The sequence below is a fragment of the Mixophyes fleayi genome, chromosome 3 (genome assembly GCF_038048845.1).
Source record: "Mixophyes fleayi isolate aMixFle1 chromosome 3, aMixFle1.hap1, whole genome shotgun sequence".
Taxonomy (NCBI): domain Eukaryota; kingdom Metazoa; phylum Chordata; class Amphibia; order Anura; family Limnodynastidae; genus Mixophyes; species Mixophyes fleayi.
The window spans coordinates 291,711,893-291,736,981 of NC_134404.1; the positions used below are offsets into that span (position 1 = coordinate 291,711,893).

Genomic DNA, 25,089 nt, shown 5'->3' on the forward strand with positions numbered 1-25,089 from the left:
CTACTGTCATGTCATTGTACGTAATTTGTTTGCATGATTTCCCCCTGCGTAATATATCAGCACTTTAAAAATAAAATATAGTGATAATAACAATTCAGAAAATAGTTCAGGGGCATTCAAGTATGTAATGAATTATAGGTATATAGCCCATACTTGCCAACTCTCCCGGAATGTCCGGGAGACTCCAGCATTTCGGGTGAGTATGGCAATCTCCTGCATCTGCCCACTTCCTAGAATTAGTTCACCGGAAATTGCGGCATTTGGCCCCGCCACCCACGTTTGGGTCATTACCTCACAGGGCCAAAATGACGCAAATTTTTGGAACCCCACCCCCTGCATGCCCACCAGCCCCCGGCAGCTCCCGTATCATACTTGCCATAAGTTGGCAAGTATGTTATAGCCAGCGGAGGGCTGGCAGATTTTAGCCCAGGGGTCAAGACTCGACTATTAGTAGCCTATTAGGAACATTTTAAAGGATAAAAATGCAGGTGGCCCAGTGACCCAGCCCAAGGTAGCACACTATGGGACCGGCCCAGGGGGCATATGCCCCCCTGCCCCTGTATACAGCATTTCAGGTGTGTCTGGAATTAAATAATTGCCACTGGTACTGGAAAACTTAAAAATACTTTTTAAGGAAAGAATTAGCTTAGGCAACAAACAACCTATTTGCTTTTTTCTTTTTTTCTTGTCAGCTAATATATATTGTACATCTCAAACATACATGAGTACCAAATTGTACATCAGGATCACGTTCCATCAGTTTCCCCCTCTTTTGCGGCTTCCTACTGTAAATTGCTGAGAGGCGATGCACTTGCTGATGTTTTTACCCTCAGTGTTTAAGGTGTGGCTGGTACACCTGATGAAACCTGAGTAGCCTGTTCAATATCCGCATTTAGCAGAACTCTTTTGCTTGGTAAAGGCTTATCAACGTGCAGTGTGGAAAAACACCTTTCACTAAGAGGAGGTAAAAATTACTTCTGTTTGAACAGTAAGTATAACATTTCATTAAATAATGTTTTATTTCAAAGACACATTAGTGTGCAGGTGGAAAATGAGTGTTGTGTGGAACCCACAAAATACTAGCTGCAATTCAGACGAATCTCAGCTTACAGTTTGTGAATTGTGGGGATTTTACAGTTTATGTGGAAGCAGCAGTAAGTTGAGTGGAAATTAGTGAGTAAATGCTGGGGAAGTTGCTTAAAATTAGATATTTATTTTTATTTTGTGTTTCTTATAGAGTTCATTTTTGTTGTACAGAAGAGTGTTTATTTGTTTGAAGGTTTATTTATTTTTTAGTACATTTTGTAATTAATTTGTTAGTTCTACAGGTATTAGAGTTTTAGTTTTTCTTTTTTTATATAACCACGTTTTAACAAAAAATAAGAATGAGGAGGAGGCTGGAAAGGAATTGCTCTTGTAACTTAGTCACTTGCTCCCCCAGCACTTATTAACAAGACCTGCAAAGAAGCAGGTTAGGCAGCTGGAGCCAGCACCTTCTACTGAAGCCACCAGCAGCATCAGCTCCTAATCCGGAGATAGAAGTGTACAATGGACAGCCTGTGACAAGGGATGGGAAATATTCTGGTATTAAATTAATACAGCAATATCACTATTTTTTATTATTGTCACTAGAGAGAAAGAAAAGAAGGATGGTAGGAGAGAGAGAAAAGAAGGTGGGAGGACTCACACATATTTTACATACTAGATATACAACAGTCAGTGACAATATTAAAACCACTGACAAGTGAAGTCAATAACATTGATTATCTTGTTACAATGGGTGAAATATATTATGCAGCAAGTGAACAGTCAATTCTTGAAACTGATGTGCTGGAAGCAGGAGAAATGGGCAAATGTAAGGATCTGAGTAACTTTGACATGGGCAAAATTGTGATGCCTAGACAACTGGGTTAGAGAATCTCCAGAATGGCAAATCTTGTGGGGTGTTCCCAATATGCAGAGGTTAGTACTTAACAAAAGTGCTCCAAGGAAGGACAACCAGTGAACCGGCAATAGGGCAATGGGCGCCAAAGGCTCATTGATGTGCGTGGGAAGCGAAGGCTAGTCCGTCTGGTCCGATCTCACAAAGGAGCAACTGTAGCACTAATTGCTGAAAAAGTTAGTGATGGCTATGATAGGTTTCAGAACACAGTCATTTGCAGCTTGCTGCATATGGGGCTGTGTAGCCAGAGACCAGTAAGAGTGCCCATGCTGACCTCTGTCCATCGCCGAAGGAGCCTACAATGGGCACATGAGCGCCAGAACTGGAACATAGAGCAATGTTAGAAGGTGACTTGGCCTGATGAATTACGTTTTCGTTTCCATCATATGGATGGCCGGGTGCGTCTACGTCTTTACTGGGGAAGAGATGACACCAGGATGCACTATGGGAAGAAGGTAAGCCCATGGAGGCAGTGTGATGCTCTGGACAATGTTCTGCTGGGAATATGGTGATATGCCATACCGCCAGTTCTCCTACAGCCTGTGGATCAACACTTGAAAAACTGATGATAAAACCCACAACTACTGTTGTGGGTTTTATAATAATGAAAAAAACTGTGTAATGATAATTGTGGGGTTTTAGCACCTTTTCAGGTAGGCTCAGCAAAGGTACATTAGACACCTAGTCCCAGGGTCTGACTCGCCCACAGATTTGCATAAAACACTATTATAGTAGAGGATCAGTTACCTTGTGGAGCAGGACGCCAGATGAAAATGAGAATCGGGCATGGGTGCCTGGATCGTTACTATAGAAAATAGAATAAGATTCACCAGCCTGCCAATCAACCAGTGGGTGGTCCCCACACAACCTCTGTCCTCTCCTCTCACTAGCTGTCTGCTTTGGCATAATGACCACAGTTTCAGCTAGTGACAGGAAAAACATTGTAGATCTGCATTCAGTCACTAGCAGGAATAGAAGTGGTTAGGTCCCCAGTTCCCAGTGGACAGATGGCGTGGCCTATTGTTAATTAAGAATGAGAGTGGGTCAGACATAGCTGTAGTATCTGCATAGAGCAAGGTCTGCAGAGAACATCAGGAGATCACTGACGCGTAGGCCCTCTGAGGGAGTGTGGCCTGTGTCCTCTGCAGTGAGTGCAGAGCTGTTCAGTAGAATCTCTACATGACTGCTGTGTGTGTAAACTACTGGGCCTGTCGATGAGTACAGGAGTACCCTCTCACATATATAGTGCTTTAATGCGCTATATATAGACAGGATTATCATCATGTGCTTTATTATTATACAAATGTTACATTGTACTGTATTCCAAGAACTGTGGTACATTCACTACAGTGTTTTGCGACACAGTCTGCTCTATCAGTATTTACAATATATATTTATATAGGGGCCCATCCTGTGCACTGTAGTAGCCAGGTGCTCTGCAGGCTCACACCCCCCTCTGGTGGCTGACCATGCCCATTAAATTGCCCTGGTGGACCCATTCTGGCACTGTCTATACCCCAAAGCGTTAGGTAATTTGATATGTTAAAATTAAAGCCCTTGATAAAGGTACCACAGGAGCACCGAAACAGCTGTTGGGTATTATATGACATACACTATCATGAGCTTTGTTCCACCAGTGCCAGCACAAAATGAGTATATTGTAAAATAATTATGCTGCTTATCTGAATTGCTGCTGAATTGCCTTTAAACTCGCGAGATCTGACGATGCACCGATGAAGTTTTGCCTCGATTTCAGTTCTGAGGACGCGGGGAGCTGGCTCGGTACTCGGATTGATGAAGTTCAGGGGGGGCTCGGTTTTCAAAACACTGAGCCTGAGCATGCCTAGATTTCATTGAGAACAGGAGTGTTTTAAGTAAGAACTTGTGTGCAATTAACCTGGCTACTGTGATTGGTCAGGAGTGCTTTAAATATTGGAAAGTGTTTCTGTTCACTCTTGTTCTCTGATTAAATCAGCTTGCTTGCTTGCAGAAGAAACTAGTCAGGATGGTTTAACTGTGGTGCTATAAATTGACATTGATCACTTGGGGACATGAGAGTCTTTTAGCTATTTTGCTGTTCAGAACTTCCGAGGAGGGACCATTGAATTATGAATTATTTGGGAAATCATTATTGATTATGGGGACAAAACTAATTTATGATTAACCTGTGGGTCAACTTTTATAATATTAATGGGAATTATGGGGCTATAATACTTGATTGCTAATGGGGCAATACTTATTTAAGATGGAGGCAACACTTATTATTTCAAGATGTACATGGGCGCAAGTACCTGCATGCATCATTCTCTATAAAGGAACTAGCAGTCAATACAATTAACTTAATATTATGGCTTTTAATCAGAAGGGAAGGACTTACTAAGTAGTGAAAGTGACAAGTGCAGAAAAACATGTTTTGGGGTATGTCACAGCTCACATCAATTTACAATCAGTAGGATTCACAGACCCTTTACCTTGGAATAACCACGAAGAAGGAGGGGTTGTTAGATCCTTTATAAGACAAAAGCCATGTGACATTTGTTGGTTGCGGATTGGCTTCAGTATATTCCATTGTTCCTAAAAGCTTACAATATCAGGTGGCAAGTGCAAGAGGGGGTGTGGTGGTTCCATCACCTTGTTCCTGCACCCTGCTGTGCAATGGCGCGATTCACGGCATCACATAGCGGGTGGCAGGGCTATGAATTGTGCTAAATCCTGCCTCCGTCTGGGATCTGAGAGGGTGCTTGCTCTTCCACGAGTCCGGGAAAATTCATGTACCTCCTGGACGTTCCGAGAGAGTAGGTAAGTATGTCTCAAACGCTTAAATTTGTCCGGATTTCAGAAAACACTGAATCGATCTGCCATATCTACTGGCAAAGTACAATGGGAAAAAAAAAACAAAAAAAGCAAGCATCTTAATTGCATAAACTGTATATTGAAAGAATTGTTGATTCCACTTGCAACTATTGTATAGAGCATAGTCCTTTAATCTTTAAAAGTGCTGCAAATTACCCTAAATCTTATTAATAATAATAATAATAATAATAATAATAATAATAATAATAATGTCAAAACAATACATTTAGTCAAAGAAAGAGACAGCTATCTGTAATAATATATCATTTATTTTAAACAAGTGTTACAAGCTAGACAAATCTCACAAGCAGAACGGAGCTGGGGGCCATACGCGAAGCTTTGAAGGCCGTATACAGACCTGTGGCCTCCTCTTGTCCATCACTGTATTAGTGTCACACTTAGATGAAACATCCCGGGGGGAGGTGAAGTGCAAGGACCGAAAGGGGGGGTAGCGAATAGTGTAATTTTGGCCTCATGGGAGACGGGGCCAAAATGCCGGAATTCACTGTGAATCACGTCATGGAGGCTCCCATCCTGCCCACTTCACTAGGAACTATGTTCTTTGCCAACCGCTGCTAAGGTGCATGAGTGAAAATACCAATATCCCCAAACACCCATGATTAATTTCACTTTGTACTGTTCCCCCATGTACATCTTCTGGAGTATCCACAAACCTAAGCAGACTGATTTTATAGGAGTGTTTCCAAAGATGTGGAAGTTGGACCTTTGCACAAATAAAAAAAGCAGTGTGGCCCAGAATTTGTTCAGGGTCCTTAAAAGAGCATTATTTTACAATCTGCAATAGACAAAAAATAAATAAAAAGCTAATTGATTAGTTCATGCCAGTGACAGAGGTAAAGGGCTTGCTGTACAATCTTGCAGGGGAAATCTTAGCCGATTTGCCTCCCTACATATACTATATTATTAGTGTCTCCTTGCAATCAACATGTCTAACTTGTCGCTGACAATCATAGAAGTTCAGTTGGTTACAACAGGGTTTTTAAACATATGGTATGTGTACAATCATAGGCACAGAAAGAGTTCCACCCACAGATCCAATAAGAAGGAAGAAGACAAGGTAACTACAAAGACTCTTTAGATTATGTTGGTAACTGTGTTAAAGCACTAGCTCAACAGCTGCCTCTCACCTCCCACTTGTCTTCTACACTTCGGATCTGGTTTGTGGTGCCAGATTCTAATTGAAAGTAATGAGCAGCCATTTTGAAGCAAACGGCAAACATCTTTACAGGTCACTGAGTGCTGCCAGGGTAGCACAATAGTGTAATTATTAGGGGAATATTTTAAATTTATTTATTGACAATTTATATATTTAATCATTCATATCAGTCTCTGCTCCAGTGGTGCTTACAAACTATACTCCTTACCACACAGACTAGGACTAATTTTATCAGAAGCCAAATAACCTACCACTATGTCTTCAGAGTGTGGGAGGAAGCCGGTGCACCCTGAGAAAATCCACACAAATAGGGGAGAACATACAAACTCCACACAGATGGGGCCTGGTTAGAATCAAACATGAATCCAGCCTTGTGAGACAGCTATGATACTGCCACTGCCATCCTGGGCATTACCAGTGGCATATAACTATTCCTAATGGCATATTCATGGGCATTGTTGGTTGTATATAATGGAATTTCATACTTACCAACCTTTGGTAAGTTCCTTCTGGGAGATCCCAGGCAGGGGGGCGTGGTTAGTGGGTGGGAGGGGCGGGCGCGGTAATTCACGTCATTTTGGCTTTACCCCCCACGACAAAATGCCATTTTGTCACGGGGCGAAGCCAAAATGACGCGATTCACCACAAATCGCGTCATTTTGAGGAGCAGATGCCATATGGCAAGTATGTGAATTTACTATGATAATGTAAAAATCCACAAATTACTCACTGTATATTGAACACTAAAAATAGCTTTTTAGCACTAAAATATTTATCTGTGACTTAGAAAATGAAGATTCTGTCCTGTACTGCCTTCTTTTCTGGTAATGCCTGCTTCTGACTCAGGCAGCCAGTCACGAACAGGATACGAATACAGATATTTAGGGTTAGGAAAACAAGGGGGAGGGGATAAGAAGGGCGAGCTACAGATAAAGAGAGGAGAGAGACTGGTTTAACTGCTTCTATTTACTTTATGTGACACAAATAAAAACTATTTCAATTTCTGCAAACAAGTTACAGCTTGAGGAGTATATTGCAGGTTGCACATTGTGTATTGTAACTCAGCACTGCACACAGTGCATTCACCTCCCAGCACTGCTACTTTATTAGTCTTTACTAGTAGTACACAGATGCTATGGATTGTACAATGGTATTAGTACTGCCTGCACACATCCATGTTATCTGTAAGCCACTAGTATAGTCTACTGACATTGCAGCAAATATAAACAACACATTTGGAAGCCATAGATGCGTTTAATTAGACTTCATTTTGGAGAAGGCAGCAGGTCTGAGTACTAATCGTAGCAGGTGTGTGGATCAAAATTCTCTTATTTCATTCCATATTGACTCACGTGCGTTTTACCAAATTAATTGGATGATAAACGTCAGTTAAACTGTTCTGTTGTTAAACTGTCTTTAATGGGTAGAATCATCTGCCAAGGTGTGCATGGAATACAAAAAATGCTTTAATATATATGAAATAATCTTGTTTATCTATTTTTAACATATTGGGAGCTCTGCTTTTTCATCTCTCTGGGCTTGCTGTTTACACTGTCTTTTAGTGCAGCTGTTCAGACTATATCAGAATATGGTTGGAAACTAGGGAAACACCGATGGTTATTTTATAATGATTCAAAACAAGCACAACAGATAATTCTTGCAGTAACCAACCATCCATTAGCTTCCATCTTTCTTGTGCATGTTTGACCATGAAAGCAAACATCTAATGGATAGCTATGGTTTCAATGTAGATTTGCATTTATTTAGTTTATTTTAAAAAAAAATGTAATACATTTTACCAAATATAAGAGCAGCACAGTGTCTTAGTGGTTAGCACCTCTGCCTCACAGTACTTTGGTCATGAGTTCAGTTCCTGACCATGGCCTTATTCTACGTGGCGTTTGTATGTTTTTCCAGTGTTTGCGTGGGGTTTCTCCCACACTCCCAAAAAAAAAAAAAAACGTACTAGTAGGTTAATTGGCTGCTATTAACTTGACCTCAGTCTCATGCTGTCTGTGTGTGTTAGGGAATTTAGACTGTAAGCTCCTATGGGGCAGGGACTGATGTGAGTGAGTTTTCTGTACAGCACTGTGGAATTACTGGTGCTATTATAAAAAGCTGATGATTATAAACAACCGTTCTGTTATTTTTTGTAATTGCTGCTGAGATCTCCAGATCACTTGCAGACCAGTGGGGAGAAAACACTTGTTGTTACATGTTATATTGATGTACATTTATAGAAACTGGCTTTGACACCTGTGTCGTTTTCTATCAAAAGCTTTGACAATTGTTTGTGTAATGGCTTAAAAGGGTTTAATTGGCTAGCAACAACCTGTGGCTCTCCAGGTGAAACTACAAGCCCTAGCATGCTTTACCAGTAGATTGCAAGTTGATCGATTTCCGGGCATGCTGGAACTTCTAGTTTAACAGCACCTGGAGAGCCACAGGATGGCCAAGACTGCACTAGACTCTTATCACATCTAGTGGGACTGTCCAGAGGTCGGGCAGATTTGCTGTAGAATTGGGAGTCTTATTAATAGAACTGTCAACTAATCTGAGGGTTAAGCCCTCAACAGATTTGATGGGTTGATAGGAATACATCTCTATATTATAAAAAAAAATTCTGAATAACCTTTTTTTGGGTTTTACAAAAGGAAATTCTAGGCAAGAAAAATCCAAAGAATCAGGCATACATCAAAAAGATGTCAAATGTAGAGGTGATAAACATAATACTATCAAATGCAAGACTCCAAATACTATCGGCCAAACATATTTGTTTGGTACTGCATTGTAGAAGTGATCATCTGTTTTGATGATGCAGTAAATCACCTAGGCCAATAGTTCTCAAACTTTTTTTTTTTGTTTTTGTTACTACAGACCTGCTGACATATCTTTCATTGCTGTTTCCTGACAAATCAACATTTAAATATTGTAATAAAACAATATGTTTGCCTTAGGAGATAGAAGCCAGCATGTGAGGGGGAAAAAACCCTTATCTTAATTTAACCCTTATCTTAATTTAAAGGGTGTGTGGTTTTTACACAAAAATATTGTTAATTTTCTCGCTGAGATTTAAAATGGCAAAATCTGGCATGTGGGGTTGGTAAATATATATATTTAGAGCTTGTGCCTTTAATAAAATTATTTTAAATTTCACTGGCAAAATCACAGAAAATCACCTTTTTAGAGAAATGCCACACTAAACCCACCCAAATGTCAGTGGGACAACCAGCAAACTGTGTGGAAGCAATCAATCTCACTGTTCATCGTCATTAAATTTGCCCTTTCATTATACACATACAACATATATATTAATGGCGAAGACCTCTGTGCTTTTAAATATACCAAACAGTTCTTATGACCAGTATACAATTAGGCAGCCAGACCCCACGTTACTAATTTCATACTTGCCAACTACAAGTGCAGGGTGCTGCAAATCGCATCATTTTGGCCCACATCCTGCCCACTTCACTAGAGAGAATAATTTGCTTTCCTGGAAGTCTGGGAGACCTACCTGCCATTCAGGAGTCTCCCAGACATTACGGGAGAGTGGGCAAGTATGCTAATATTCAACGCTGAGTGTTTTAATGGACAAAACAGACCTCTTTTGGGTGGATAATATGCAAAGAGAGTCCTTTCTATTGTACAAAGCAAAAACCATTCTGGTGTCTAGTGTACAAAACAGATTATTTCCTGGTAACCGAAAAACCAATCTGAACCCTTCCAGATGGCTAGTATACTAACAAGATACCTTCTTAAGCACTAGTTGGCCAATCTGGTCTCTTTCCAATGGTTGGCAATATTGCAGTGTGTGGCCAGCTAAATAGCAGCTTTGGGACCTTTGCACTTTAGGCACGGACGGCCATCTTTTTGGACAAATGGGAATGTATAAAAAAAAAAAAAAAAATCAATGCAAGTCTTGCTGGAATTTTTTTCCTTTTCAATAAAAATAAAATTAACCATTGCCTAATTTCAACTCCTTTTTGTTTATTATTGTGATTTATTTAATCTGTTATGATGACACACTGATAATTGCCTATGTGCATTCATTTCATGGGTGGTGTAACAGGTTTTGTAATATATGAGTATTGTTACAATACACCCACACTTTAAAAGACGTAGCAAGTGATTCAACAGTGATTTGCAAATTGACAAATTGCTTCCAAGTGACCTTCTATAGATGTACTTACTGCTTGCGATTTTTTTCCAGTCTACAAGATTGGTATCTGTCACTATTTGGTTTTCTGAAATAACTTGAAATTATTTTACTCTTATTCACTCCAATGCTTTTCTTTATATAATAGACCAAGATGACAAAATACTCTGGACATACATTCGTTTCTTGTTTTGCATTACAATGGAATATAATTGTGACACACTTGTGCTACATATTGGTTTGGGCAAACTAGATACATGTGTGAACTTGACTTTGTAAAGAGAGTTTGGAAAATCAGCCCTTCTTTAATAGTCTTAAAATTGTGTGTATAAAAACTACCACAACAAAAAAAGCAACATTTTATGATTGTATGTTTTAATATATTTTTTTCTTACATTTAGTTTTATCCAGGTAACATTATGGCTGTACAGTTGTATTGGTACCTCGCTGCTGCTTTGTGTCTTCAGTCTGCCATTGTTTGCCGTGGTTCTATGGTTGGTGGGTGGTCCGATGTTGATCCCAATAGAGAAGATGTTCAAGAGATTGCCAACTTTGCTGTGAAAAAGCATAATGAAAAATCAAATGATTTATTCAACTTGAAACTAATCCGCATAATCACAGCTAAAACTCAGGTAACTTGTCAAATATGTCATTCGTAAATCATTGATTTAAATGTGGGAACTAAAGGAAAAGTAGATGACTATTAAGTACTTTTGCTTACAACTTAAATCTAATAAGTGTTATAGGGGTGTATGTGTTAAATGTTCTCCAATCTACAATGTCTGCTCATGTATCTCTAAAATCTAGTGTATTGTGCTCCATACACTCATAGAAAAGACAAACATGTGACATTGGTAATATAATAAAAAAAAAAAGACCTGTAACCTAACATATACCCAAGCTGCTTTTAGAGTACAATGTTTCTTAGAATTTAGCCAGCAGCATTTCTTGTTCTATTTTAGTCTTTTCTATTCTTGGCTTTCAGGCTTGTCTGCAACATGAACTTTTTTTGTTTGTTTGTTTTTTCCTGAACAATATAATCTCTTGCCAGGCAGTTGTTTTAGGTTTTTTCCTGATGGCATACCTGTCACCAGGTTCTCTACATTACTATTTTTTGCAAAGGCAATATTTAGTAAGCAAAACTTAAAAAAAAAAAAAAAAAAAAAAGGCCAGATCAACTTATTCAACACAGTAAAGCACAGTAAAGCAAAAACCAAAAAAAAATCACGGACCAGATAGAAAGCTTGTCTGCTAGAGCAGCACTCTGTCCCCCTTCCACCAGCCTTCTCTACTATCTGACATTGCATTCTCACGGGTGTAGGAGCTCATATGGTGCATGAGGAGAGCAGTGTGCTGGTAAAGCTTTTGATCATACTAGCCATGTTGCTAAATGGCCTGATTAGATGTTAATTGCCCGAGCCAGACTGTATCTGCTGGGTGAGCGTGTGAGGAAGATGGAAGGGCCGAATGGGTATTTATTTTTATTTTTTTTTGCTTGCCATAGGCTTTGCAATGACTATCATTAAAGAGGTATATATGTCTTGTACCTTGTTTGCTCGCTAGAATCTTCATCTATTGGGCACAGCTAACACTTGCCAATACCACTGGAAACAAGCTGATTAGTGAAGGCTGCCTATGTGTATGTAGGTAGAGGTACTGCGTCTTCAGGGACAAGTGCACTTGCTTTATATTTGAGTTGTATTTGTGTCCCAATGGCCTTTAGAGCAAGCACACTTATGTTTTATTCCACCTGGTAATTCTATTAGTGGATGTAAATTGTATCTAAAATAGTTGAAAATGCCTTTTTATTTTTTTTTTTTTTTTTTCTAAACTATGTTGGATAAATCATAGGTAGACTGTTGTTGGTTCTTGTGGGTAACCCTTTTTGCTACAAAATTACATGTAGAACATTTTTCAGCAATGTCCAAAAGGAATAAATTGAGCATCATTGTTAAGGCAACTTTTGCCTCTGCCATCTGCTTCCTCCACATGTATTGAATTGTTTCTGGGAGTGTATTGGTTATACACAAAGCTTAATTTTATTTATTTTTTGTCACAGCATTCTGAGATGTTCTCAGAAATTTCAACACAATCGCCTGCTCCCAATCTTTAGAATTGGTGTGAATTTGAATAGTAGAAGCACATTTTCATCTTTTCCTTAAGTAATTAAGCCAAGGAAAAGGCAATAGGTACATTGGCAAAGAAAACAGGAATACAGCATTGTCTACCAAGGGACGTGTGTCACACTAGAAAGTATGTAAATGCATTTGCATCTTAATATACTCTTGTATCCAATTCACAGAAAGGGTTCTTAGTCTTACAATACACTTATAGGAAACTTATTTCAATTTGTGTCAAGTACATAAAAAGCCATTTGAGTTGCAGAACTTTTAAGACACGAGTGTGCAAGTTGATGTCAAGTTCTTGCTAACGGAATAGTGTTTCCTCCCATGCTTAATTATGCATATTCTTGTTTCACCTGTCGGTTGCCAAGAAAGGACTGATTTGGTTTCCGGTCGTAGCCGGCGGGTTTTGGCATGTGGTTTCTTATTACCAAGAGGGCATTCAATAAAATGTTTTGGTTTTTTTTTTTGGTTTTTTTTTTTGGTTTTTTTTACGGACCTCAAATGTCCAGTCCTGGTGATAGCCATCTTCTTGTGCTGAAGTTGTTGTTGCTGACTTACAAACATTGCCACGCATACATACCCTACACCCCACATCTTGGCCAGCACTACCAATGAGTGCTGCTCCTTTGTCACTGAAGGGCTGGGGGTGTAGTGCTGGGCTTTGATGTCACAGCCCTGTGGCACACTAATAGACTGACAGGAGCAGAAGATGTTGTTCCCTCCCACCTGTTATAGGAAGAATTGGTGTAGGGGTAGGGCTTACATACCTCTGGCCAGTGCTACACCCCATTTCTGCCAAGTTTTGGAATTCATCTGTGTGACACGTGTTGGTGAATCATTTGACTGCAGTGAAAGAGCATGAAGGGATGGAAGCTCCTGGTTTTGTGGCGGCAGCTATACAATCTGTACCATATTCACCTCCTCAGTATTGTTCTAACTAATTTAAGTCACGCACCCTGATAGTTTCCCCCCCCCCCCCCCCCCCCAATTCTTAAGCTGCATTCTGCACCTACTGTACAATGACGAGCTATGGTGGTTTCTATCAATGGCGAGACATGCTAGGACATGTAGTCCCTGATGCATGTTTAGAAAGTCCCATTCAATGCTTTCATCCAGCCATGAGTATCGAGGACATTAGAAATAAACCCGGTCCATCTGCCAGTAGGCAACAGTGTGGGTGACCAGATTCTCTGGTCAATCAGCTGCCACTCTGAAACAGAGGGCAAGGTATCGTTTTGTCCCAGCATGCGATTCCAGGTCAAACAATGGCTACATACGCGATTATGATGGCTAAAGATTGATATTGCATCACTCAGATATAAATCTGAACAGGTTCATATCGGGTGTAATGAGTTTTTATTGTTACAAGGTAGACAAGTGGCTTTGATAATATCTAAAGAAATGTGAACACTTGTGTCTGTCATATATGCTGTCAGTAATGCAAAATAAATGAAAATTAAGATACTAATCATCCAAGTATTTATATTTACCATGCATTTGTCTTCCATTGTTGTAGGTTGTCTCTGGAACAAATTATGCAGTAACTGTGGAACTTGGACGAACACAGTGCAGAAAAAATGGTTCAAGTGGTTATGGTATTGGCCAGTCCTGCGATGTGGCGAATTCAGAAGTGTCACAGGTAAACATTACTCTTCAGCAACATGGGCCTCTGTTTAGTATGATGTTAATGCAAACTGGTATAATATTGCTGCACTGTCCTGTTCAGAAATCTTTTAGTTTCATTGCATGAAATGCAGCAAACAAACCTATGTGATGTATAGTTGCACAGAGCAGTAATTAAGCCTACATGTACTGCTGCATATAGGAATCTTCCTTTTGGAGTAGTTGGTTCTTACCAGCTACCCATTGTTTCATAGTTCCAGTACATTACCCTGATAAGACCACATTTTATTGTCTTAAAGGCAAAAGAGTAACTGATGGTCTCTGACAAGTACTCAGTGTAAGGCTTTAGTCATAGGAGTGACTGCATAGCATCCAATTGTGTTCTGTATTAGCTCCAGTTACCTCTAAAGATGGTTTCTGTCTGATGTTCTAAAAGCTGGTAAGAGTTATACTATGAATCGCCAACACCTGGGGGTAAATGTATCAAGCTCAGATTTCTGCTGGGTTTGAAGGTTGAGATGTTGCCTATAGCAACCAATCATATTCTAGCTGTCATTTTGTAGAATGTACTAAATAAATTAATCTGATTGGTTTTTCAAACCCACCGGTAAACTCCCACTTTGATACTTACCCCCTGAACTGTTGGTCTTGCCTTCCCTTGGCTAGAATATATCCACCCCTCCCCCTTCAGTGTCCTACAGTAGACTGACTTTTCTATACCAATGGACAATCTCTTACCACATTCGCAAAATCACTTTCATTTTTTAACTAAACACTTTAATGCAACAATCATTCACAAATATACAAGCAAGACAATATATTGTTAAAGGTATCCAATAACTGGCACTGGCAAATAGAATAATATAAAAACTAAAATGTAGTACCCATGCAGTGGTTTAGCTGCAGGCCAAGACGGGAGCCTCTGAACATGCAGCAGAAGCCCAGTGCAGCCTGTTTAGCAGACAATGCAGATCTCCTATTTCTGAATTCTCACACGAGTTCTGTGCCTGTGATTAAGAAAGTATAATTTTCCATGTAAATGTTGTAAAGGGTTTGGGAATGGAACATAAGTTACAGCATAAACATTATATGAAATACCCCAATTTGTCAGTATATTGCTTCATTAGTAGGCATCCAGAAGACATGACAACCAGCAAGAGTGAAGACCACAATCCTCTGATATAGATGAGGATTAATGTGGTGTATAGATTAGTCAACAAAATAAAGATTAGCCCCCTAGATGACATGGCCATAATTTACTCTTTTTTTGCTTTAAACTAAATCAGGCCTATAGTAAGTAATGTGTGTTGGAGGGTAGTAAAAATGTCATCTTGCACATAAAAAGAAAAAAGTAGAATTTATTTTTTTTAAAGAGGGAGGGGGGGGGGGGGGATGGACAGCTTCATGTCATCTTGATGCCAGTATTAATAGATTGAGTGGGACTTGGATCTAATAGCAGCTGTCGTGCTAGCCAAAGATAAATGGACAGATCTTCCCTGCTGCAATTCTGAACCCCCTGATGATATCAAAACTATGAAGTCCTAATTGGAGAAGAGCGACATTGCACAAATCTAAATTTGCAATGAAAGAGTGTGTGTATAGATAGACCGACACAGACTCCAAACATACAAGGTACTTTTTTTTTTTTTTTTTTTTTTATATGCACAGTACACTTCTGCAATGGGGAAAATGACCTTGGCTCATTTATTAATATAGCATTTTAAGGAAATGTACTTGCATTGTGTAACTTGCACTAGACAGCCATTTGATTGGTTACTCTGGTGTCCCATGTAAATTCTGTTCCTAAACTGTAGTTATTAACTATTACTTGGTAAATTTGCCTTGAATTTCCATCTTTTATATTGCCATTTTGAATATTGTCATCTGAATGACAGGATCAGTCAGCGTACTGTAGGTCTGTGCTTTATGAATAGATTGGTCATAGCTGTTGTGTTGCTGCTAAGGTTCATACTGCCCACAGTACAGAATTTAGAGCAATCGGCATAAAGTCCCAGATAAATTAAAGATCTCCAGAAAGAACAGAGCATAAAAATTAAACGTTGGTTGTTGTTGTTATTATTTATTATTATTACGCAACAAGGTTTCCGCAGCGCCTAACAGAGTACAAACAATGGACAGTACAGGGAATATCAGTACAGAACAATAAATGAGAAATGTCAAGTCTTCAAATATTTTTGCTTTTCCTGGAGCATCTGAAGTTTTAGCAGAAGAGAAGGTAGAGAGACAGGAGGGAGAAGGGCCCTGCTCATAAGAGCTTACATCCTAAAGGGAGGGCAAACAGACGATCGGCACAAAGGGTCAGAGGAGGGGAGCAAGTGCACCCTCTTCAAAAGAGGAGCCAGGAGATGAGCGAGCATGGAAAGAGGGTTAAGTGGAAGGCTGGTAGGCTTTGAGGAAGAAATGAGTTTTGAGTGCCCGTTTGAAGGAGCACAAGTTAGGGGATAGACGGATGGAGCGTGGGAGGTCATTCCAGTGATGGGGGGCAGCTCGGGAGAAGTCTTGAATTCTGGAGTGTGATGAGGTGATCAGAGTGGAGGAGAGGCGACTATCATTGGCCGAACGCAGGGACCGGGTGGGAGTGTGGATGGAGAGGAGATTGGAGATATAGGGGGCAGAAGAGTGGGAGAGGGCCTTGTAGGTGAGGGTAAGAAGTTTGAAAAGGATTCGATAGGGGAAGGGAAGCCAGTGAAGTGCAAGGCAGAGAAGGGCAGCAGAAGAGGAGCGGCGAGAAAGGAAGATAAGCCTCGCCGCCGCATTGAGTATAGAACGAAGGGGGGCAAGGCGAGAGTGGGGGAGGCCAGTGAAGATTACAGTAGTCCGGCCGGGACTAATGAGTAGTCCTCATTATCCCTCTCCCTACTCTTGGCTAAGCAGTTTAGCTATTTAATCTATCTCAAACTCAAAATATGGGGCAGCATCTCTGGAACAGTGGGCCGTTCTGGGGCAAAGGAAATATAAAAAATTTTATTTATTTATTTTTTTTAAAAAAAAAGCCTGATTTTGAAAAGGTGAAATAAAGCTCCTAACTGGACTGTGGTTAGCTTAACATCGAATGACATTTATGATGCTGGCAGCTAATGCTAATCAGTGTGCAAATTGATTAAACATATTTACTTTTTTTTTTTTTTTTTTTCTCTCATTCTTGCAGGTATACGTTTGCACGCTTGTAGTCTATAACAGGCCATGGCCAAAAGGAGAAGAAATACAAAATCTTCAATCCAGTTCTTGTGAGCCCCAATAATGGAATTCTACATCTATTTCCTTGCAACAATGTAATAAAGTCTGGAAACATGTTACCTACTGCATGTCATTGTGAAATTAAAAGCTAACAATTAGTTTCTGTATCTTCAAAGTCATTCTATTGGCACACTATCCACTTGAACCAATTCCCCCAGCTTCTTAATCTTGCCACTTATTAAACAAGAGCCCTTTATTACCTGAAATATCTACTGCGTTTTTGTAAGCTATTCTGTAGTGCCTTCCAAATAGCAAGTATCTGTGGGTCAAATTTATTGGGACTTGTTCTCCAAGCTTTATACTTAAGCCTTAGAAAAATTATTTGCATCAGCTAGAAACAATTCCTTGCATCAATCACTAATAATGAACACACTAATTCATGCACTACTTTCTATCTTTAACTATTGTAACTGTCTACTGATTGGCCTCCTATTCTCTAGGCTGTCACTACTATAATGAGCTTTGCCAAAGCGATTGTTAATGTAGATGACACCTAATCTGTGATTAGCTAGCAACACTGCTAGTATCCAATCGCAACATTGGTTGCCACTAGTCATTATACAGACAACAGCTATCCTCAAATCGAACACTAGGGAGCAGGACTGACAATAAAGGGTAGTAATATGATAAACAAAGGACTCTGCTTTACACTACTGCAGGATGTGCCAGGAAAACAAGGAGCTCTGAAAGGAAGACTATCTCAAAATCGAAAATGTAATGGTGGCTTTATTGCAATAAAATAATAATTATTTTCTCTACTCATTCAGTGTTTAACATCTCAAAAGGAAAAGACACTACTTGGAGATTGTTATAAACCTCTTATACTCACAGTATAACTGCATTTAGAATTGTGACTGGGTAGTTTGCTGTCCACCTGTTCCCTGTTCATTCAATTGGCAGAGTGGAAAAGTTGTTTCAGTCTTGTATGTTTGAATACCATAAATCTGTCCTTTTAATTTTCTTTCTGCAGTGCAATAAAAAGTGTGTTCAAAGATTACATTGTCCAATGATTTTTTTTTTTTCTTTCTATAATCTGTGCTATACTGGTGACCATATAAGTTTGTAGCTTTGGGTGAGTCCTTGGGTTGTAACTGGCACTTATAAATGAGATGGGGTGCACACTAGTGTGGGTCTCCAACCTGGTATTATCCTGACAGGTAAAAGGGTGATGATAGAACACATTTCAGTGTACTAGGCAAGCTAAGTATATGCTTAGGACAACACGGAGGACAGCAGAGAGAAGCTTTTGTGTTTGGATCTGAAACCAAGACCAGACTAAAACATTGCTGCTTATCACCTAGACAACAAGTGCAGCATCCATTTCCTGCCTCCATCATCCTTTGGGTTCTGTCACTATTGACAGCAGAAAAGCTGATGCTGTTTTGCATACACATATCTGGGACAGGCAGCAAGTCCTTCAGCAGCATGGGTTTCTGTGTGACCACTTCTGGCAGGGCATTCATCAGACTACTAAGAATAACAACTTCTTCCATGATCACTGGGAAGATTCAAACTATATCGGCATACATTACAGTATCTGATGTACAATTCCACAGAAATCCCTACAGGCATCAGGTCAAGTGCAGCAACCACATGTGGATATCTCAACATGAACACAGCAACATCCTGGGGTACTTGTGAGGATTTGAAGCTCTAGTGACTTTGAACTTTGTAGTTGTAATACCGTACTCCAACCACAGGTTTACTTGTATCTTGGATTTCTGCTGTTCCTGAAATGCAGCATTTAATCCTGCTACATTCTCCATCAGTTAATGGGCTGCACCTGTTTCCTGTGCATAGGATAGGTGTATTGCATGTGCACTATGCTACATTTTCAATTAATGAAAGATTTTTTTTCCACACATAGCTGTGAGAGAAGTGTCACTTCAGCCTAGGAGATCTTCATATTCAGTACCCTAAACTAGTGGTAATTATGTATTACTCTTCTCTTGACAGCAGCATTTGAAGTTTTGGGACCATTACATGCAATATTTTGGACTATATATATATATATATATATATATATATATATATATATAATTTAAAAGCACATTCAATATAATAAGGCGCTAGCAACCACACTGTAACCACCAATTTATATAATTGGTATAAGAATGTACCAGATGATCAGTCCCGTAATAAAGAAACACATATAGCTCAATTTAAGAGCGGCAGCCGCAGGTGACTTGTGTCCAGATGATTAATCCGGAGGAATTGGGGTAACTGTTGATAGAAAAAACAAGTAGGGCGCCCAATGTGTAGTATCAGATAGAAATGGGGACGATATAATAAACTGCGTACCGTAAGGATTCCAGGATCATGTAGTATGGTAGGAGTTCCTCTTCAGAGGTAATACCTCCCCCTCGCCCACAGGATGACGACAATGTGGATATATAAAAGCACATATAGTGTAGTATGGTTGTGTAATATAACACCAATTGTGATGAATCCTCCACCACTATCAATAGTGGAAGCCCAAAAACCAAATGGCTTAATATTAAATATACACCTCCAAAAAAAAACAAAAAATCTGTGTACCAGAAATCCTGTTATATAAGTAGCGTATGTGTGCTCAAGATCAACAGTCCATCATAGTGTAATCTATCGGACAGATGTCATAGGCAGACAGACAAAAACAGAATTGCCATGTCAGAGTAAAAAATAACAATTTAATAAAAAGAGTAATATGAACTCACATGAGGTACAGAAATGATGCCAGTAGAGTATCTGTAGAATCAATAGCTCAACGCGTTTCGTGCATTTGCTCCTGAGGAAGTCCCACGGTGTTGGGACGAAACGCGTTGAGCTATTGATTCTACCGATACTCTACTGGCATCATTTCTGTACCTCATGTGAGTTCATATTACTCTTTTTATTAAATTGTTATTTTTTACTCTGACATGGCAATTCTGTTTTTGTCTGTCTGCCTATGACATCTGTCCGATAGATTACACTATGATGGACTGTTGATCTTGAGCACACATACGCTACTTATATAACAGGATTTCTGGTACGCAGATTTTTTGGTTTTTTTTGGAGGTGTATATTTAATATTAAGCCATTTGGTTTTTGGGCTTCCACTATTGATAGTGGTGGAGGATTCATCACAATTGGTGTTATATTACACAACCATACTACACTATATGTGCTTTTATATATCCACATTGTCATCATCCTGTGGGCGAGGGGGAGGTATTACCTCTGAAGAGGAACTCCTACCATACTACATGATCCTGGAATCCTTACGGTACGCAGTTTATTACATCGTCCCCATTTCTATCTGATACTACACATTGGGCGCCCTACTTGTTTTTTCTATCAATATATATTTATTTATATACAGTGCCAGATATTTATAATCTGTATTGCTGTACCTGACGTTTACATTGATCTAACACCATGGGGGGTATTCAATTGACCGAGATTTTGTTTTCAGACCGTGTGGAGTCAGTTTAACGCTTTTTTTTTATTTTTATCATTTTCGAGCCGGTTAACTTTACCCGCAATTCAATTACCTTTTTAACGCAGTGTTTCTTTTTCATCAAACAGTCCTCTCATGCTTCAGTAGAAGGTCTATTGAAAGTATAGGGTGTGGGAGAGGCAGCCGCGTTAAAAGCAATTCAATTGTTTTTTAACGCGGCGCATAAACAGGCAAATATGCTGTTTTATCTCGCACCTCTTTGGGGTGTGATAAAAAACCTCTGAAAACTATTTGAAATCGTGTAATGAGAAAAAGATAGTAAACTATGTTTATCAATAATGCCTAACATGTAAAAGTTGATTTTCTTGTGAAAAAATAATAGAATAAAAAAAATAATAAATGAAAAAACAATAATTAAATATATTTGTTTTTGGTACAAATATGTTTGTACTAATGTGTTTTGACATGGTATAGATGATTCTATAGTAAAAGTTATATAACAAAATATGCTAAATAAATTACTGTAATGTAAACTAGAATGGTTGTGTAATACAATAAAATGTATGCCAATCCATTTTTTGGTGTTCTCCATGAAAGCGTTAAAACTCCCCTAAAAACTCGCAAACACAATGATTAATGTGTGGGGGCCCTCTTTTTCAATTGCACAAGTTTTCACGCTGCATTAACTAAAAACGGTTGGTATATCGGTCAAAAACCCGCAGGTGATTTTTTAACGCGGCGAGAATAAAAAAAATAATCTCGTGGTAAATTGAATACCCCCCCATGAGTAATTTGTTTTTATCAATATTAATATATTTTATAAAATGTATTATATATAATATTGTCAAAGCTTAGCGCTCCTGTTTTTTTCGTTGTTGGGTTGTTACAGGTTGCAGAGCCTGCTTGTGAGAGCAGCAGCTGAGATGAGCACTGTTTATTATTGTAAAGGTTGTGTAGCACCCAGTATATTGTTTTTATCTGGAAAATGATCTGTCTCATTCCTATCCAACTCCCCACAGCCCCAAAACTCGGCATGGAATTGACAGTCAGCTACAGAACTCATGACTTCTCCCACGAAGAACATCACACACTTATACCACTTGATAATCAACACTGGTCCACATAACTTTAATACTGGAATTTGCATTTACTTTTTATCCAGCTTTAGGAAAGAAACTATTAGAGTCCTGACGGACTACACCTTATTGCTGTACTATTTTATAATAACCTATTCTCACAAAGGGCTGTCTTCTAAGCGCTATTCCTGTGATATCTCAACAGCTTTGCCAACGTGGAGCACCTAATTCACATGCCTATCTGCTTTTCAGACCTACAAGCTTCTTACCGTTTCCCAGACCAAGACGTTTTCCACTTCACTCCATCAGAACCTTGCCAGTCCTGATACAACATTTAAGAATTTATTTTAGAAAATGCAAAATACAAATTAGTCTATGACTGACACCTCACCTCAGAAATGCTGGTGAGATAGCCGATTTTCTGCACAAGTGGTGACATGCCTGCAACTCCAACAATTGAGTAAAGAGGGGTTTCATTTAATTTCTTTAATCTTCAATTCTAAAATCGCACCTGACCCATAGTTAACTCTACGTTAGATGAAATGTAACAGAATCCTATCTGTCATCAAGCCTTAAAGCCCTCAAGGTCATAGTTCTTCTATCCTCTATTCTTATATCTGTTTCTCCCCACAATTACTTACTACCCCTCTTTTATTCTATTCTCAGATTCACATTTTCTGCTTAAGTTCACAATTTTGTGGATGTCTGTTGCAGGAGTTATACTTACAAGTTGTCGAAGTCAGCAAATTGGATAAAGTCATTTCAATTAATATCGACCAAACTTGGTTGTCTTTGTCTGAAAATATGCATAGAGTACGCTATGGCGTATTAGGGCGTGTCCAGCCGCAACACGTGGCAATAACAAGGTTTTAAACTTTTACACGAACACATAAACTGGTAAATAGTACACACTAATTGTAGTTGCAACACATAGTCATTTATATTGAAATATAGTAGTATTTATGTTTAATATTATAAGTTATATGCATGTTAGTAAAACTCTAGGTTCAGGTTGCAGGAACTGTGTCACATTTAGTATCATTTTAATCCCCTATTCATCAGCAGCTGTCCGGTTCATTCGCCGAAAAGATTGCAAATTGCATACTCTAGTTATTGATGTTAGGGAATAAATGTTTAAAGTGATACTGACTATAAAATGCTAATAGACTAGTTGACTGGAGTCTTGGCTGGAAAAACGGAGCACATCCCCTGGAGTGATGACCCCCACCTTTGGATTTTTTGGTTTGAACTAGCCTATGACCTGCAGTACACTGGACCTTCCTGAAGCCTGGACCAATAGAAGCAAGCCACATCATCTACATTGTTTTAATGGATTTCTGACTGCATATAAGCAGGAGCTTTGGGTTTAGTGACCAGTCTTCTTTGACCACAGCCTTCAGACCTGAATGACTGTTCACTGGATTCAGAGCGCCTGCGATAAGTAACGACTGTACTTATTATTATTTCGCTTGAATTATTCTGCTACTTTTGGATAATAAATCTTTGTGCGTTGGAAACACAAATCGAGATTCGACAATCGTTATTGGATAGCGACAAAACGTGCATAACAAAGTATATACATTTACACATTTCTTCGTTTTAGAAGACAGAATGCACCATTCTGTAAACTGAATTGCTATCATTTTCCCTCTTGGAAGGAAAACTAGTTACTGTGTTTTGTATTTCTGTACCAGTGAGGTGGTTTTTTTTAAACGTTTTTTTTATTGGAGTACATCAAGGTAATACAGTAAATGTGTTGATGCATCAATAACAAGTATACATAAAACTGAACATACAAGTTTTGGAATAACATAAAAAAATAAAAACATAATATTTGTTTCGTAAATAAGGTGGATGTAGAACCAGGTTAGAGAATCTTATTCCAAGGCGTGGTCAGTAATTTCTATCTATGATAAGGTACATTAAAATGTGAACATCTGAGCTACACATCAAAATGTAAGGATTGTAGACTCCTTATAATTTTATTTTGTTTCTCTCCTCTTTCTGTCCATTTGAGGTTTGGCTGGTTCATCATTAAGAATGCTGATCGTATACTGTGTAGTTTTTAAAACAAGTGTAAATTTGCAATTTTAAAGTATTTGACAAACTGTCTATAAAAATTTCCAAATTTCCAAAAAAACCTTTGGTAAGTGTTTAGTTATTTAAGGAACTTTCTATGCAATACATCTGAAAGGCATAGAATATTTTATTCTCCAATATGGGCATAGTAGGGGGAGCAGCTTGAACCCACATTTGCAGGATGCTTTTCCTAGTTATTGTAGATATAATCAATAATAGTTTTTTACTACCTCTAGGTTATTGCTATTGATGTTTCTTAGTTGATTGTAAAAGCTGAGATTTTCCCAAAATCTCTGATTTTATTGCATATTAGTTGAAAGATTTGGTGCAAGTCAGAGATGTACAATGGCACATCCTCCACAAGGATCATTAAGTTTAATTTCTTTATAAAGCCTAAAACCATGCTGAAACATCTGTTTCCGAATGGTTTAGGCAAAATTAATTTAGCCTGGATTAGCCTAATGCAGGAGATATCAGAAATATCTTCTGTATTAGAAAAGCAAACACAGAATACTCTAGCCCCCGTTATTCTTAATGGGGATTGCTGTCTGGACTTATTTACCAATCTCCTTCTCTCCTTTGGGGAGAACATCTCAGGAGAATATTTCCTGGCAAGCTGGAGCTCCTCCCCTCCCGTCTCTAACTATGCTGACTCTGCATGCACTGACCCAAGGTCAGGGGCAGGCTGGGCTGGGGGGCAGGGGGGCATCTGCCCCCCGGGCTGGTCCCATAGTGAGCTAACTTGGGCTTGGTCACTGGGCCACCTGCATTTTTTTCCCTTTAAAATAGGCTGCTGAGTCAAGTCAAGGCTAAAATTTGCCAGCCCCTCCCTGCCCAAGGTAGCCTATGAAGAGTAAGAATAAATAATTCTCACATAGTCATCACCGGGACAGCCTCTTATTGGTGCATTTTCCTGGCATGACTTTTTGATAAATAGGCACACATTTTCATCATTGCTATGAAAGCAGTAGTAAGATATGATAATTTACATGGACATTTTTAGTTACCGTATATACTCGTGTATAAGCCGAGTTTTTCAGCACATTTTTTGTGCTGAAAAAAGCCCCCCTCGGCTTATACTCGAGTCCCACTTACCTGGTCTCCGTTTTCCAGTCTCCCCCGCTCATCTGCAGGCATCTGCAGCCTCTGTGGATCACTGTCAGCCACCATTTTATGGTAGCCCGTTTTTGTGTGTTCATTGCACATGGAACAATAAAGTTAAATGAAAAGGAGCCTGTCAGTCAAAGCTAAAGACCGGGACATTTCCATCTAGCCCCGCTGGTCAGAGACACATGTGAGTACCCTGACTTGTCCACTGCAATTATTTGCAGCAGTTTTATAAAGTCCAATATTTTCATTTTTTGTCACCTATTAATAA

At 39.1% G+C, this 25,089-nt stretch overlaps 1 protein-coding gene across 3 annotated transcripts; it reads left to right on the forward strand.

Moving 5' to 3' along the window:
• The first annotated feature begins 884 nt into the window (after nucleotides 1–884).
• On the forward strand, nucleotides 885–18,130 carry LOC142144676 (cystatin-like). 3 transcript variants are annotated; one of them, XM_075203795.1, is made up of 4 exons: nucleotides 885–988; nucleotides 10,530–10,760; nucleotides 13,771–13,893; nucleotides 17,047–18,130. In XM_075203795.1, exons 2-4 carry the CDS (start codon nucleotides 10,548–10,550, stop codon nucleotides 17,137–17,139), a joined length of 429 nt encoding a protein of 142 aa, XP_075059896.1. In that variant the 5' UTR covers nucleotides 885–988; nucleotides 10,530–10,547; the 3' UTR covers nucleotides 17,140–18,130. The 3 variants fall into 3 exon arrangements, with proteins under 3 accessions (XP_075059896.1, XP_075059897.1, XP_075059895.1); XM_075203796.1 differs by having other exon boundaries at nucleotides 945–964; XM_075203794.1 differs by lacking the exon at nucleotides 885–988 and adding an exon at nucleotides 7,164–7,280.
• Nucleotides 18,131–25,089: the final 6,959 nt, after the last annotated feature.

Coding starts and splice junctions, on each gene's coding strand:
- LOC142144676 (XM_075203795.1), top strand. CDS start 10,548: ATGGCTGTACAGTTGTATTGGTACCTCGCTGCTGCTTTGTGTCTTCAG. Junction 10,761..13,770: donor TAATCACAGCTAAAACTCAG/GTAACTTGTCAA, acceptor CCATTGTTGTAG/GTTGTCTCTGGAACAAATTA. Junction 13,894..17,046: donor CGAATTCAGAAGTGTCACAG/GTAAACATTACT, acceptor TCATTCTTGCAG/GTATACGTTTGCACGCTTGT.